The 17,167-nt window shown below is 40.0% G+C and overlaps 1 protein-coding gene across 1 annotated transcript; it reads right to left on the bottom strand.

Annotated features, from left to right (window-relative positions):
• Nucleotides 1-959: 959 nt before the first annotated feature.
• Nucleotides 960-13,146, bottom strand: PARP2 (poly(ADP-ribose) polymerase 2). Its single transcript, XM_084861843.1, has 16 exons — nt 12,534-13,146; nt 11,010-11,150; nt 10,435-10,505; nt 9,367-9,417; nt 7,465-7,561; nt 6,977-7,052; nt 6,291-6,393; nt 5,301-5,460; nt 4,918-5,056; nt 4,617-4,680; nt 4,401-4,535; nt 4,001-4,128; nt 3,744-3,843; nt 1,925-2,023; nt 1,344-1,468; nt 960-1,225 (listed from the first exon to the last, which is right to left on the bottom strand). Exons 1-16 carry the CDS (start codon nt 12,583-12,585, stop codon nt 1,066-1,068), a joined length of 1,701 nt encoding a protein of 566 aa, XP_084717969.1. The 5' UTR covers nt 12,586-13,146; the 3' UTR covers nt 960-1,065.
• Between the last annotated feature and the right edge of the window lie 4,021 nt (nt 13,147-17,167).

Genomic DNA, 17,167 nt, shown 5'->3' with positions numbered 1-17,167 from the left:
GTTTTCTTGGTTACATACCTAGGAGTGGAATTGGTATGTCATGTGGTAATTGAGGAACTGCCAAACTATTCTTCAAAGCAACATCATCATCTTACATTTTCATGTAATATATGAGGGTTCCAATTCATCCACACCTTCACCAACTTGTATTGTTGGTCTTTCTTATTATAGCCCTCTAGGGGGTGTCAAGTGGCATCTCATTGTGGTTTTGATTTGCATTTCCCTTATATCCAATGATTTTGAACATCTTTTCACGTGCTTATTGGAATTTGTATTTCTTCTTTGGGTAAATGTCCATTCAAATCCTTGGTTTTTATTTGGATTATTTGTCTTTATCTTTGAATTGTAAGAATTGTTTCTGTATTCTGGACACCTGTTGAGTCCTAAAGCACAAAGTGGTGGGAGACCTGGTGTGCAGTTGATAAACAGGGAAAAAGGCAAGTGAGAAGACCTGATTGGGAAAAAAGGACCAACTCAGCTTTTGCTGCCTCTATTCTTCTTGTAATAACAACCAACAAATTCCAGTTTGCAGAAAAATTTAATTAAATGGCAAAAAGTAATAACCTCAATTAGTATTCCTCAATGTGCAGTAGCTATTCTGCTGTGAAAGAACAGGATCCCACAGAGATATAATGTACAGTATAAAGAATATAGTCAGTAATATCATCGTAATTTTGTGACAGATGGTTACTAGATTTATTATGGTGATCACTTCATAAGGTATATAAATGCTGACTAACCATGTTGTACACCTGAAATTCATATAATGTTGTACGTATTTCAGCTACACTTTCATTAAAAAATTTAAAAAAGAAAAAAAACAACCCCATGATCCTAAATAACCTGCATCTAGCTGACTGTGAGATACCAAGAATTATACTTTCTGTCCTGGAAATGAAGATACACTAACATCAGAAGAAATATGTGCTTGTAGAAGTAAAGACCAAAGAAGCCAGTGATAGATTTGTACTATTTTTATTACATAAAATAAGAAAAAGTTCAAAAGTACAACATTGTTTATTTCCTTGCTTGAAGATATCTTCTCTGGTTTATTTAATATCAATGTTACCACAGCTGCAGGAAATTAAATTTAACCTTTAGAAGGTATCGCATTCGGACCTGGTTGGGGTTATAGACAATAAATTCATTGTAGTTGAGGGTATAACCATCTGGATTCAGAACTCCTGTGTCATGTGCTGGTCCTAAGGGCACTGTACTCCCATTCCTGCCAAATAGAGGAAAGCATGTCAACATTTGCCTCTGGTTCAGAAGCTGAAACAGAGAAAGTAGAGCCCTGTCTAGCCAAAAGGAGTTCTCTCGTTCTCCAAGCTCTGAGTACTTACAGGGTGACGAAGCTCGCAGGACTTGGAGCCATTTTGCCCAGTCCTTTGGTGCTGTGTTTGCCCTGAAGTAATCCTTCTGCCTCTGGGTTGGCCTCCAGTAGCTCATTACATTGACCAAGAGCTACCTGCAAAGCAAGAGATCTTTGAACGCCCACACCCTTCCAAAAATCGGATGGCTCTGAAGCCAACAGAAAAGCCCATCAGTTCTTTCTTCCCTTATAGCAGAGGAATTGAATGCAATAAAAATTGTACTTGGCTCCTGCCGAGACCCGTTTGGCTCAGTGGATAGAGTGTCCACCTGCGGACGGAAGGGTCCCGGGTTCGATTCCGGTCAAGGGCATGTACCTTGGTTGCAGGCACATCTCGAGTGGGGGTGGTGCAGGAGGCAGCTGATTGATGATTCTCTCTCATCGATGTTTCTAACTATCCCTCTCTCTTCCTCTCTGTAAAAAAAAAAAAATCAATAAAATATAGGGGAAAAAAATTGTACTTGGCTCCCCACTCAAGTTCACTAGTGGTAAACTTTTCTTTGGAAAAATGGGAAGAATAAACTAGAAATCATAGAGGTGTTCTTGCACTACCTCTGACAGGAGCAGTAATCCAATATCCTTTAGGCGAGAGGCGAAGCAGTAATTGGCACTCTTGGAAGACATGTCAGCAAAGTAGATTCCTTTTCCAAACTGAAATATATAAATAAACACCAATGTCAGCAGCTTAACATATTGTGTTAAAAAGGAGGCTCATTTTTTACAGCAAAAGAAAGCATCAACAAAACAACAAGAAAGCCCACGGTGTGGGAGAACATATTTGCAAATAATACCACTGATAAAGGCTTAATCTCCAACATTTACAGATAGCTTATACAACTAAATAAAAGGAAGATGAATGATCCAATTAAAAAATGGGCAATGGACCTAAATAGAACATTTTCAAAAGAAGACAGAAGGAAGGCCAAAAGGCACATGAAAACATGCTCAAAGTCACTAATTGTCCGAGAGATGCAAATCAAAACAACAATGCGGTACCATCTCACACCTGTCAGAATGGCCAACATCAACAAATCAACAAACGACAAGTGTTGGCGAGGTTGCGGAGAAAAAGGAACCCTCATGCACTGCTGGTGGGAATGCAGACTGGTGCAACCACTGTGGAGAACAGTGTGGAGTTTCCTCAAAAAACTGAAAATGGAACTCCCATTTGACCCAGTAATCCCACTTCTAGGAATATATTCCAAGAAACAAGAAACACCAATCAGAAAGGATATATGCACCCCTATGTTCATAGCAGCACAATCTACAATAGCCAGAATTTGGAAACAGCCTAGGTGCCCATCAGCAGATGATTGGATCCAAAAACTATGGTACATCTACACAATGGAATACTATGCTGCCATAAAAAAAGAAGGAATTCTCATCATTTGCAGCAACCTGGATGGAATTGGAGAACATCATGCTGAGTGAAATAAGCCAATCAATGAAAGAGAAACACCACATGACCTCACTCATTTGTGGATAATAAAGAATATTATAAACTGATGAACCAAAATATAGATATAGAGACAGTAAATCAACAGGCAGACTGTCAAATTACAGTGGGGAGGGGAGGAAGATCTGGGGGAGATAATAGATCAACTGAAGGACTTGTATACATGCATATAAGTACAATCAATGGACATAAAACTCTGGGGAGGGAGGGGATGTGTGGGAGGGAGGGAGGGGGCAAAAAAAAATCAATAAAATATATTTTAAAAAATAAAAATAAATAAAAAAATAAAAAATAAAAAAAAATAAAAGGGAGGCTCACATCACTAATCATGTGTTTCTATAACCTTAAACACAATAGAGACCTTTTCCCATTTCCCCTCACAGTTATGCTCCAGACAAGCTTAGCATTGGTGAATCTCTGCATCTGGGGGGAAAGGATGGATATATTTAGAATTTAAAAAAAGAGGGATATAGTAAAAAGTGAGCCTGGCCCTGGCCTGTGTGGCTCAGTTGAAGTGTTGTCTCATACACCAAAAGGTGGCGGGTTCAATTCCCAGTCAGGGTACATATCCAGGTTGTGGGTTTGATCCCCAGTTGTGGCATGTATAGGAGGCAACTGATCGATGTCTCTCTCTCTCTCTCTCTCTCTCTCTCTCTCTCTCTCTCTCTCTTTCTGTCTCTCTCTCTCTCTCTCTTCCTCTCTCTAAAATTAAAAAAAGTGAGCTGGTTCATTCTTGGAAAGGGCACCACTAATCATAATCTAGGGCAGTGGTCAGCAAACTCATTGGTCAACAGAGCGGCAAACCGTGGCCCGCAGTTTGCCAACCACTGATCTAGAGGGAAAAAGGACTAGAACTGAAAAAATTATTGTATCCCTTTACCTTGTGCCTCCTTCTAGGGTTAAATTTCTACTTACCATGTAACCTGTGATGGGAGCCTCGGGTGGGGCAATCTGAAGCCCATGGCTCAGGATTCCTACCCAGTTACTCAGCCTGGAACCATGCCATAGCAGCATCCTAAGGAAAAGCCATTATTGTTGTTGTCTCTGGTGCTCTCCTGCAAACATAGGCTCTGAGCATAAAACCAAGAGCTCTCTGTGCCATCCTTCCCTTAGTTCCATAGCTGCACTTCAGGCAAGGGAATATCTTCCCAAACCCAAAGCTAAACTGAGACCTGTTATGAAGGTCCTCTTTGAAGGCTTCTTTCTCACCCTCCTTCTCTACTTCAAAAACATCCAGCAAGGTCATGGTATAGTCACTGTGTGTGGGAGCATGGGTAGATTGAAGGTACTGGGAAATTATCTGTGAAAAAGAATGAAAGAAACAGCCAATGTGGAATCTATAATAGACCAGACTAAGCTGAGAACTTCAGAGCCTCTGGTATAAATCGACAGACCTTTCTGCTCCCAAATGGTCTCACAAGGCAGTCAGAAAGAGCTCTACCGTCTCAAATTTCTAGTAAACAGAAATTCTGTCCTATACAAAAGTTTGCTCTTAACCAGACATAGCCAGAAAACAGTGGGTGGGGAAGGGTAAGTTTCAAAGGTATGAACATAAATAAACATTTTTCTTACTTTGAACTCATAACTTTCATGGTCTAAAGGGTGCAAGGCACAATGCAGTTTTTTATAGTGTTGGTCCAGTGGATGTTCTGGGCTTTGCAGCTCAGTCTTTACCAGTTTAATGGCAATTTCAATGTCTCCCAAAGCCTGACAAGATGAGATATAGAATCAATATAGGAAGAGCCTGGGATAAGAGATTTAATACTTGCCAATCTACACATCTCTCACCTCTAGTAGTTGTATTTTGTCTGACAGTTCTTTCTCTGTCCGGATTAATGGAGGAGTACGGAGTCTAAGGATAGAGATATAGCCCATAATAAGTCTCTGATCTGTGGCACATGACTAAAAATTAACAGACTAAAGATAGGTCATTTAGAAAAAAAGATATAAGAAAATGGGGTTTTTCTCTTGAGGGACGGAGAGAGAGAGAGAAAAATCATTTTGGTTCTGTATCTATTCAAGATGATCATTTCCTTAGAAATTAAAGACTGAGTCGAAGACCAAATTGAAGTAACAGCACAGGCCTTACCCAAAGTCATGTGGGATCCTGGTGTAGAATTCATTGCAGGCTTCCACGAGAGCTCGTCCTTGCTGGCCAGCCCGAATACAGTCCTCAATCTTCTTAAGAGACTGGTAACCTGCCTTGATTTGTGCCACTGTCAGCTTCCCTGCAGACCCAGAAAGAGATCAGACTCCAAACTATCCTGTCAACTACACTTATGCCCTGCCCAACACAGACTCTCACCTTTCAATTTTCAAAACAGACCCTCCTCCCTCCACACAGCCCCTCACCCCAAATATCTTTTTCTTCATTCATATCAGCAAGTTTTCAATCATGATAGTGATGAAAGATCCCATTAAAGGAACTAGGAAATATGAAGAGAGAATGTAGGATAGAACCTGAAGTCCTACCCAGTGGGGCTTTCTTGGTATCATATTTCATTTCTATCATCATCTCTTCCATGGCCTGGACATTACAGATCAGCTTTATCAGCTCTTGTACACGAAGATCTAGCTGTGACTCGGGTTTCAAGGGGGATTTAAGAGATTCCTCTTTTTTTGTTTCTTCATTCTATAGCCAAAATATAAATAATAAAATCTAAAAGAATCTATTTTAAGCTCTCAGCAAGTACTGGCTGTACAATATCCCTGGCAGGTGAACATCTGCCTCTATTTGAACACAGGCCCATACCATTATTACCTAGGTACTCAAGAGTACCCAATATGACTTCTGCCTTCTAGTCTTATACTTCCCATTGGTAAACACTCAGAATGAGCCTCAAATAAACCCAATATAATATCATTCAATGTGTAAAGACAGCTATTTTGTTTTAAATCTTCTCATCTTAAGACTAAGATTTCTCCAGGACAGTTTTCAACAACTGGTTGTACTCCAGTTTCTCTAAATTGTTCGTACTGTGGTATATAGGGGTGTGTGTATGAGGGTGGGGGGGTGGTGGTGGTAAAAGTAGGTTTATGGTTGTGAATATATGAAAGTTTATTCTTGTATTATTGTTTATTAATTATTGTATTATTTTCCATGCAAACAACACCAGAAGTGAAAACAACTATAAATGTAGCTTTATTCATTTGACTATTAATTACTCCTCTCTTGATTTGTAACATTCAACTTCTGGAAACAAGACCTAAGATTTTGTAGCACCTTAGTCAATAATAGAGACTAGAAAAAAGCACATTTATCCTCATTCTATAGTCCCTTGAAGATTACAAAGATGAGTGAAGGTAACTCATGAGGGAACTGTAATCTTTCCTTAGGGAGGAAATAGCAAGACTCAGGATACTTTGGCCCATTCTGATCTAGGGCCTGATCTAAGTCATTCTGTTAGACTTCACCCTGATTAAGAGCAAACAGTTTCCCCCCTAAACATGCAGTCAGTTTACCTGAGTATTGGTGGTATAGTCCATTTGTACCATATCATATTTTCCAGGCACCTTCTTAAACTTCTCACGATCCTCCCAATTGTTTTTTGTTTTGTCAAGGAATCTGTAGAGTCCAAGGTGGTGAGAAAAATCTTACAAATAAGGATCTAAACTTTATGTCCCACAACAGAGCTCTTTTACACATCAACTTTCCATAAATCTGGCTTCTAAATTAAAGCCTTGAATAAACAGTAAGGTTCAGGCTATAAAGGGAACAAAAAAATACATAAAAATGGGCTTCCCAAAGCCTCCGGAACACCACACAAGCCATTGGAAGTTTAAGACAAAAAGATCCCTATCCAATCCCTTTCTCTGAAGGAAACGTTTTTAGAGACTCCAGAAAAGTTCTTCATCCATCCATAGGAAAAGTAGTTTTTAAACTCTAGCTATATATTCTCATACCACTTTTCCCAAATTTCCTAAATTGTTGATCATGCACTAAATTATATTAGATCTTCTATTTTAAGTCAATTTCAAGGTTCCAGGTGATGTAATCACTAACTACGGATGCAGTTTGGTGTCCTAATCACAGTGTATTATAGTGGAAAGACATTAACATTTAGGCCAAATCACATTTATAAAATTCTTAAGGAAGATACATCCAAGAAGAAGAAGGCTTATTTTTACACTCATTTCTTTGTACTCACTTCTTCTGAAAGATTTCCTTGGCCTTGTTGAGGTCCCCTGAACAAGCCACCAAGTTGTTCTGCCCCGTTTTCCCAACTGCAAAGTAAATGCCACATATAAGTTTGGTACCTAACCCAAGAAGAGTTATCTAATAGTAACAAGCCAGTTCTCTAGAGTCTGGTTAACTTCTAACAAATGGACAGGAAAAAGTGAAAGGGCTTAGGGAATATATCTTGTTGTTATTAGTTGCCTTCTACTAACTGCCATAGTTCATAAACAGCATTATGAGAGTTCTGTCTCCCAACAGGCTGCTCGTAGTTTTTCCAATGAGAACTTCCTACAGAAAATGCCTGCCATTGCCTAATTACAGAAAGCACCATCTGACTCTTAACCCGCTGCAAGTTACAGAGCCTCCCTCCCACCAATTTAAGCTTAGAGGATCCTTGGCCACTCACTACGTTGCTTCTGGCTTTCTGAATGACAACTCAGAAAATGCATAAGTCATTACCTCGGCCCCATCTCATCCAAACACTGAAGTTCCTCTGAGCATCATCTTCTAACAGCTGGATCAGATAGTACTTGTTGTTGTTGAATTGGAGATTGGTCTATGATGAGTGAGAGAGATAGAAACATAAAATACAGGCTTGCAAATTGAAGAAGCATAAACCAATGACTCTTCTTTGGAAAGAAGTGCCAGTAATCGCCATAAGGAAAAGAATAGCGTGGGCAAGGCAATCAGATTCCTGTAAGAGTGAAGGTTTAAGGAAGGATTAGGTTCTACATTAAACTTTGAATTTCTAGGAATTAAAAATGGAGCCTGGAAGCTTCCTCAAACGTTCTACCCAATCTCAGGTGTGTTTTTCAGCTCCCAATCCATTCTCAATAATTATTTTTCAAATGAAGATAATTTTGATGCTTCAAAACTATTATGCTTGTTTGTTTAGAAAATTTACTGTTTAATAGCTTTAATTAAGGTTTGTTTTGTCAACTGCAGTGATTTGACAATGATCTGAGAGCAGGACAATGTTAGGAAGGGAGAGAGGACAGGCAGAAACCAATGCCACAGCAGTTCCTGGCATGACCTAGAGACGTTCAGAGAGAATGTGACTAGAATCTTTAAAGAGATATATAATAAGTAACTTACACAGAGTGAAGAGAGGGAGTAGTCCAGGATAAGGAATAGTAGTTTGTACGATAAGGTTGAGTCCTGGCTATCCAGGCAGTCTTCTTTGTTAAGTGTCTGCCTCTTCCTACCTCATACCTATTCTCGCTATAAAGTCATAGGATGTTAGAACAAAAAGGAGCCATAAGATCTTTTCTATCTGCTCATATTTCATGTAAAAAAAAGAAGTAACAAAGGACTACTAGGTAGCCGTTAAAATTATATATGATGGGTATATAAGTTCAAATATAAAGATACATAATTAGGATATATATTTTAACCAGGCAAATGTATTATCTATTCAAAACAACTAAAATAAATGAAGAGGAAAAGATTAATAAGAAAAAATTCATAAATTTAACATAAAAATGTAAACTTCAATAAGGGCAAAAGGTATACCAGAAAGAAAATCAAAAGGCAAATGACAAATTTGGAAAACATATTGGCAATTTATATTTCAAATACTATGTCCCCCAAAATTTTTAAAACATGTAATACTTGACTATTCAGTCAGAGGCACTGGCCTTTGATTGCTAAATAAAACAATGACAACAGCCAACACAATAGCTGTCCGATGTGAATGAATAAAATCAATACCTATTTCTTTTGTCAGGTAGACAAAAATATATTTATTGGTGTGCCACTGAATTTTAGTAATTAGTTTATGTGTAAGGAGGTTAAGGAGGTTGAAAATTGCTGTTATAGTTGAAACACTAGTCTCATATTATATAAAGTTCCTTGTAGCCAGTAAGAAAAAGACCAACAACCTGTAGGGAAATGTGCAAAATGATATGAATACAGAGTTCATAGGTTCAATAAAAGACAAGAAATCTGCAAAAAAATCTGCTTGCCCTAGCTGGTTTGGCTCAGTGAATAGAGCATTGGCCTGTGGACTGAAGGGTCCCAAGTTTGAATCCGGCCAAGGGCACATGCAGAGGTTCTGGGCTCTGTCCCCAGTGGGGGGTGTGCAGGAGATAGTCGGTCAATAATTCTCTCTCATCATTAATGTTTCTATTTCTCTTTCCCTCTTCCTTCTTCTCTGAAATATATATATATATATATATATATATATATATATATATATAAAATCTGCTTCTTATTGAGGACTCTGCTATCAGGTAGACTTTATCCTACTTTAAAGAGTATGTGCCTAACACAAGGGGCTCCAGAATTAATGATCTGGTCATTGGAACACTGTCATCAATAACTGTCAAGAAGAAATTCCTATAGAATGGCTTCTCTCCTTACCTGATTTAACATGACATCATACACATCATTCCCTTCACAGTAGATATGGGCCTAGAGAGAAAAGATGAAACTGACATTTGTATAGTCTTGATGAGATCCTAAATGAGGCATAAGGCACAAGGCATAAGGCATAAAAGGTCACTCTCCAGCACTACCAACATTCATCTTCCAGGGAAAGAAATGCAAAAGTATCTTCTTTCACATATAAGCTGTCATTCTTATAATAAAAACCGGGGTGGCTCAATGGTTGAGCATCGACCCATGAACCAAGAGGTCACTTATTCAATTCCCTGTCAGGGCACATGCCCAGGGTTGCATGCTCGATCCCCCGTAGATCCCTGGTAGGGGGTATGAAGGAGGCAGTTGATTGATGTTTCTCTTTCTCTATCCCTCTCCTTCTCCCTCTCTAAAATCAATAAAAACATACTTTAAAACCAACAAACATGGTGCCTTTCTATAATTACATAAATACAATACAAATGATTCTCAGTTAAAGAAAACCTATTCTCAGTAATTCATGCCATTTCAGGGCATAGTTTCTCATTTTTCCCTTGACAATGATATAATTTTCTTTCTTTTTTTTTTTTTTTTAAAATATATTTTATTGATTTTGTACAGAGAGGAAGGGAGAGAGATAGAGAACTAGAAACATCGATGAGAGTCAGTCATCGACCAGCTGCCTCTTGCACACCCCCTACTGGGGATATGCCCGCAACCAAGGTACATGCCCTTGACCAGAATCGAATCCGGGTCCCTTCAGTCCCCAAGCCGACGCTCTATCCATTGAGCCAAACAGGTTTCGGCAACAATTATATAATTTTCTAACTGAAAAAGAATGATGTATGGAAAGCTGATGACGGCTCCATAAGTTAATCAGGTTGATTTATTAATAACCTGATTATTAATCCTTAACACCACCACTCCCATCATGTAGCCTTGCAGAAAATGAATCACTAGTAATATTTTAGTGAGGATTTGTGAAATAAAGACTAGCAATGTTCCTGTGAGAATCCCAATAACAATAGAACACTGCTCTCTGAGAAATCAATGGGTTGAGGAGTCTCTCACCTTCCCCACCTTTAGGGTGCACTCTGGGTCCACGGGAGCTTTGCCCTTTAACAGCAAGGTCTTCACAGACTCTGAGGAAAGACAGGCATGTACTATGTCTACTTGTATGGGAATCAAACTGGTTAGAAAGAAACTTTTCATAATTAACTTTGTCCTTCCCAAGCAATCCTGATCTGCCCAAGCCTCAATCTGTTTCAAATCATGAAACTGGCCCTAACCAGTTTGTCTCAGTGGATAGATCATCAGCCTGCAGACTGAAGGGTCCCAGGTTCGATTCCATTCAAGGGCATGTACCCTGGTTGTGGGTACATCCCTGGTAGGGGGGTGCAGGAGGCAGTTCATTGATATTTCTAACTCTATCCCTCTCTCTTCCTCTCTGTAAAAAAATCAATAAAATGTATTTTTTTTTTTTAATCATGAAACTGAAGGTTCTAAGATATAGTAAGCTCAAAAGATAGAAAGTTATTGTGCCTTGGAGAAATGAGAGTTGAAAGAATAGAACACCCTCCACATTTACCCCTCCCAGAGCCCTCTGGCTGGCCCATGTCCTCCCTGGCCTCCCATAGGAGGCTGACCTTGCTTGTCTTCTGTTCGGTCCTTATCAGCCTTTCCTCCAGGCACAGGTTCCTTTTTCACCTCCTGCCTCTGGCATCTTCGAGTTTTCTTGGCAGGAGGAGAGTCTTCTGTATTGTCGGTTTCATTTGATGCTTTAGAAGCTAAGGGCAAGAATGGGCAGACAGAGAAGCAAAACAAAGAATGAGTGTACAGTGAATATAATCCTACTTTGAAAAAGCGCCGCCTTTTTAAGGGAATGGTTTAGGATGGTTTTGTAAGGTTACAAAGAAATAATGACAACTGTTGATTACAGTCTGAGCAAATCGCTTCTGAAATTGCTCTTCTGGCCAAATCAAAAAGTAACATAAAAGCCTCTTTGCAGCTGCACCAGAGCACCATCCTGCCCAACCCTGCTCCTTATCACCACTATTGGCTCCAAGAAGTCAGTCAGGAAACCCCACCACAGCCGTGGCTTTTAAAGATTCCACAAAGGCACCCGTGGAACCAGAGGCGGCTGTGCTTCATAACCAGCCCCAAGGGAACGTCTTAGGAGAAGGAGTGTGCTGACTTGATCAGAAGTGCAAGGAAAGAATCTCAAGGTGAAAGGACCGGTTGAGATACCTACCAAAACCCTGAGAATCACAAGAAAAATTCCGTGTGGGAGGAATTCTAAGATTTGGGATGGTTTCAGGTGAGGATCCACAGGGGACTCACAGACTTGCACAGCCCTTCTGAGATTGTTGAGCAGGATACTGCCATCAGTATTGAGCCAGGTGTCAAGGTTGAGTCACAACTGCCGATGCTTAAATCTACCTCTTAAATAATTGACTAGCAGTTGTTAAAAAAAAAATTAATAATTTGAAAAAAAAAAAAAATTAATAAAGTAAAAGGGAGCCATGGGGCTCTGAGTTCACAGGCTGAGTCATGCGTCTGAAGGCTTGCTTATCGGTTCTGTTTACTTGTTACCCCCAATGCCTATCACTAAAATACCTGTGTTGGAATGAGATAGCGTGTAGTAAAGCCCTTTGGAGTGAGTCTGTGTGGCGCTGAGCCCAGCTGTCTCTCAGCTGTGGAACTTTGCAGAAGCTATCCCATCAGTTGCCCCAAATGCAAAACCCACAGGATGACAATAATACCGAACCTGCTGGACGGGACCATGCACTTAAGAATATGTAGCACAGAGAATAAAGATCAACAACCAACTCTGAGATTCGCATCCTACCGTGAATGGCGTATAAACCATGAATCATGTTTTAACAGGAAGCGTTTTTCCGTTCTTACTGTTACATAAAACAATAATGCATCTTACAATTAAATTTGTGTTGGTCGGATGGCATTAGAGAGATATCCAATAGAGCTGGCACTTTGTTAGGCCCACAATTCTATAATTAAACGAAATCCTGTACCTTTATGATCAAAACTAGTTTGGCAGCGAAGAGCAGGAGCGGGGACGACGAAAGGGGGAGGGCCCAGAGTAGGAGGCGCCGTTCCGTTCCCCACTTCCCGCCCCCCAGCATTGCGCCCCCCAACAATGATCTCCGAACCTGACGCCCGAAGGCAGCCGCTGGTCCCCCTCAGCCGCCGCCGCGCCGCCATGGAGCCGCACTCTTGACGTCATCCGCCCGCTCCCCGGATTCGCTCCGCTGGAGTCAAAAGGCGGGAACACTCGGCGCGAGCGCGCGTCCCGGAGAGAAGTGGCCGGCAGGGACCGGGGAGGCACGCCCATCCACATTTGCATGTCGCTATGTGTTGTGGGAAGTCGCCCTAACTGTGAAAGGCCTACAGGGCAGGGGGCCTTATATAGCCGCCGTGTGAGGCTCCCTTCTTCAGGGCGGAGGGAAGCTCATTGGTGGGGCTACACGCTGAGTGCACCTCGTCACTCTACCCCATGTCCCCTGGGAAGGTCTGAGACTGGGGCCAAGAGCGGCCCTAACAGGGCCCTCCCTGAGCTGCGGGGAGGTGAGTTCCCAGAGAACGGGTCTCCGCGCGAGGGCAGAATGGGCAGGAGATGCCACGGACCCCGCCCCCGGGAGGGGCCTGGCGGATGCCTCCTCAAGCGGAGCTTGGAACAGACTCACGGCCGGCCAAGTGAGTTCAATGGCTGAGGTGAGGCACTCCGCCAGGGGGCCTCATAACCCAATTCAGACTACTCTCCCCCCGTCCTCTTTTGCAGCACAGAGTTGGAATCTTGGGGAAAAAAAATTGTTGCGTTTTGTTGCGTTTTGTGAATAAATTCATTTAACCTTCATGAGGATAACAGCTAGAGTACTTAATGCTTACTATATTAATTCTCACAACGTCCCTATAGCGTAGACTAGTATTATACTCATTTTACATCTGTGAAAATCGATCTTTAGAAAAATTTCAGAGACTTATTAAATGTTACAGTGTATTTGTTTGCTAGGGCTGTCATAAATAAGTGGGTGGCTCAAACAACAGAAATATGCCATCTCACTTACCTTTACCTAAAGGCTAGAAAGAAATCCAAGATAAAGGTGTCAGCGGAGTTGATTCCCCCCGCCCCCCCAAGATCTCTTTCCTTGGATGGTAGATGGCTTTCTTCTTCCTGTATTTTTCCATGCATGGTCTTTCCTTTGTGTGTGTCTGTGTCCTAGTCTCCTCTTTTTTGTAAGGACACTAGTGATACTGGATTAGGGCCCACTTACATGACCTATTGCACTTTAATTACTTCTTTAAAGTCAAACACAGTACTGGATGTTAAAACTTCAACATATGCATTTGAGGGGGGGAGGGTGCACAATTCAGGCCATAACAAAGTGATTGATATTTTTTTTAGGTTTTATTTAGAAAATAAAAGAAAACAGGAAAATAACATATTTGATTATTCTTAATAAAGAAAATGAAAGAATTTGAGACAAAGCCCAAAGGAAAGCTGCAGAGTTTAAAAGTTGAATTAAATGTGCTTTTTCCTGTTTTTCTGTATGCTTATAATAGTCATAATAAATTTAAAAATATTAACAAAAATGATAAATTAATCAAAATAAGTATAACTAAAGAGAAGAATTAACTGTGCCAATCAAGATTTCATATCCAAATAAGTGAACATTTTAAGTAGTATTACTGATTTTGATGTGGTATTCCTAAGATTTATTTAAATTTCTCTTTTATCTGTACTCTTGAACAACATATTAAAATGACAGGAAAATTGATTATTAAACTAAAATATAGATATATTATTACTGGGAAAGTGTTCACATTTCAAAAAGTAAAACCTGTGGTAAGTGGGAATTTATGAAGCCAAGATTAAACAAATAGGTCTTTAAAATAGGGAGTCTTCCTAATGACCGGTTGTATGGCTTTGTATCATATCTGACTAAGCAACTACCACCAATGTCCAGATAAAGAATCATTTAGTATAGCCGAAACCGGTTTGGCTCAGCGGTAGAGCGTCGGTCTGTGGACTGAAAGGTCCCAGGTTCGATTCCAGTCAGGGGCATGTACTTTGGTTGTAGGCACATCCCCGGTAGGGGTTGTGCAAGAGGCAGCTGGTTGATGTTTCTCTTTCATCGATGTTTCTAGCTCTCTATCCTTCTTCCTTCCTCTCTGTGGAAAAGTAAATAAACTATATTTAAAAAAATCATTTAGTTCATACATAAGATCATGCAACTTCAGGCAGCTGAAGCAACCTATGAATATATGAGTTATTTTTTTATGTGGGTCCCCAAAAGGTATAAAAATACTTTCTAGTAAAATTTCTGAAATCCTATAATACATAAAATAAAATGAGAGAAAAATAGCAGGAGCAGAAGGAACATGAGGAACAGAGGAGGTAGAGGAGAGGGAAAAAGAAGAAATAAAAATTTAAAAAGTATTTTGTTGACGTGAGTAACATCCAAACCTGTAGAAAATTTGTATGCGTTTACTGAAGGTAAACTGATGGCATATGCCAGGGAGCAAGATCTCAGATTCTCTGGAGAATGGCAGTTTTGCAGCTTATTTTATACATTTGAATAAAAGGATAAGACATAGAAAAGGTACATGAAATCCACTGGTGGTAGATTAAGGGAATGGGAGGAAGCTTATAACAGGACTGGATAAAAGGCAAAATGGAAAAACACTTTTACCTTGGTGGGTACAGGATAGTTAATTAAGATTCGCAGCACATAGAGATAGTATGCAGGGAACAAGGTAACAGTGAGGGGTTCTGTGGTCCTATGCTCCGGTGGCCTTGAGTCCGATGCCTGTGGTGTGACTTTGACGGGTAGGAAAAGAAAAGTACTGTGACATTTCAAAGGTTGCTGTCCTAGATGCTTAAGAACCATGGACAGAGCTCACTTAAGGTAAAGAGTGCCCTTTGCTTAGGAGGCTATAGGCCCTAGGATGACTACCTGCCATGACCTGCTCAGTTAGAAACTTGATCAGACCATCCTGTGTGGTTACTTTTGGTCACTGAGCTTGTCAGGCCTGCCTTGTGGTCCCATGAGCTTGTTAGGTGTATGTCCCTTTTTCACTCACAATTTGTGGAGTGTAAATGTGAGCTTTACTGCTTAGCCTTGTAATTAGTATAATTTTGTTTTTCAAGGAGCTTAAATCATTAGAAAAAAAAATCTAATATTTTAAATTTGTGATTGTAATTAAGTATTTAAGGTTTTTGAGTGTTTTTAATTTATAAAGCACATTAAAACAAGATACCATATCCATGGATTTACCAGCACTGCTCATATTGCTGTGGCATCTCAAATTGGTTGAACTTTTGGAAAGCAAAATAGTAGCCAGGTTTCAGGAGATCCCCAGTCTTTGATGAAGGGGGAAAAAAGAAATAAAATATCAGCACAGGTACTGGTGGGATAAGATGGGAAGGGGAAGGAATTACAGGTTCAGAGAAGAAAGAAGGAGTTAGCCAAAAAGCCTGGCGAATAAGGATTGTGATTAAAGCAAAGGAGCCTAAAATTGGTCCCAGAAATCTCAAGGTCAGGGATTATATGCAATGAGATAAGTCCCAAGGAAGAATGGAAGTGGAAAAGAGATGAACAGAAATATAAGTGCAGGACCAGCAGAGATGAAGAGCAGCTGTCATAGGAGGTGATTAGAGTGAGGAAGAAAGGGGTTTCTGAAATGGTGTTTTGAGGTGGGGAGTTTTGCTTTTGTTTTTCTTTATAATGGTACCATCAAGAATTGGGGATAATGGGATAAATCTGTGATACTCTATAATCATTAAATAACTATAGATATGTAATCAAAATGATTTCTCCCACAAATTCAGGATGTGTGTGGAGGGTGGGGAGATTGTTGTTTTTCAACACCTTACTAAGAACACACCTCTCTCTTCCCCTGAATTGTCTAAGAATATTTATTTAGGCCTATGGACTCCCAAACACATTCCAAAACACAGAGTCTGTTTCATTCACTGTCATATGGTGTGGTTGCATTGGCTTATGGTGCTAGAATGATCATCTTGTTCAAGTAGAATGTATAGGTCAGCAAGGTTTTCTGAGGGCAGATGATCCCACTTGTTTAGAGCTAAGCACAACCCCAAATAAGCACCGCATGTTTAATACCCTCTCTAGGTTTGTAGTCAGCTCATTTCAGCATTTGAAACCCAGTCTTTCTTCTTTCCCTCTCCAGGAATCCGATTTAGAGATTGGGTAGCTTTCCTTTTCAATCCTTAAAACACATAGGGTCTGTTCATCTCTGTCTATATATGTTATCTTGGTATTTTAAAGCTCTTAACTAATGTAGTTTTCCCACAGTGATTTCAGAGAGCCCTATAATCATCCTTCTGGAATTTCCAAATGATCCCTGCACCTTCCATTGGAGAAGAAAATTTGCCAAGTAATTATGCTAGTGCTAAAGTAGAATAACATGGGTAAGTGTAGGTTTATAACCATATGAAATTAACAGCAAGCATTGATTTCCTTTGCTTTAGTTGTATCCAGAAAGAACTGTATGATGTATAGACAAATAGAATAGTATAAGTAAATTCATGCAAGCATTTACTTACTTTTGCATCTCCTCTAGTCACAAGAATAGGTAATGAGCAAGGAAGGAAGAAGGATACAAATTGAGCGTGTACTACAGATTAGTCGTCATGCTAGACTCTTCCATATATATGTATATATGTTAGGGAAATAGTGTAAACAAAAATCTGGAGATACCTTTCTAAAGAAATTTAGAGAATATATTTAGGTAACGATATGCAAAATGGGACATGTAGTCA

The sequence above is a fragment of the Pipistrellus hanaki genome (assembly GCF_964339955.1).
Source record: "Pipistrellus hanaki genome assembly, chromosome: 1".
NCBI classification, from domain to species: domain Eukaryota; kingdom Metazoa; phylum Chordata; class Mammalia; order Chiroptera; family Vespertilionidae; genus Pipistrellus; species Pipistrellus hanaki.
Note: the sequence above shows the minus strand (reverse complement) of the source record. Positions and strands in the feature narration are given on the sequence as shown.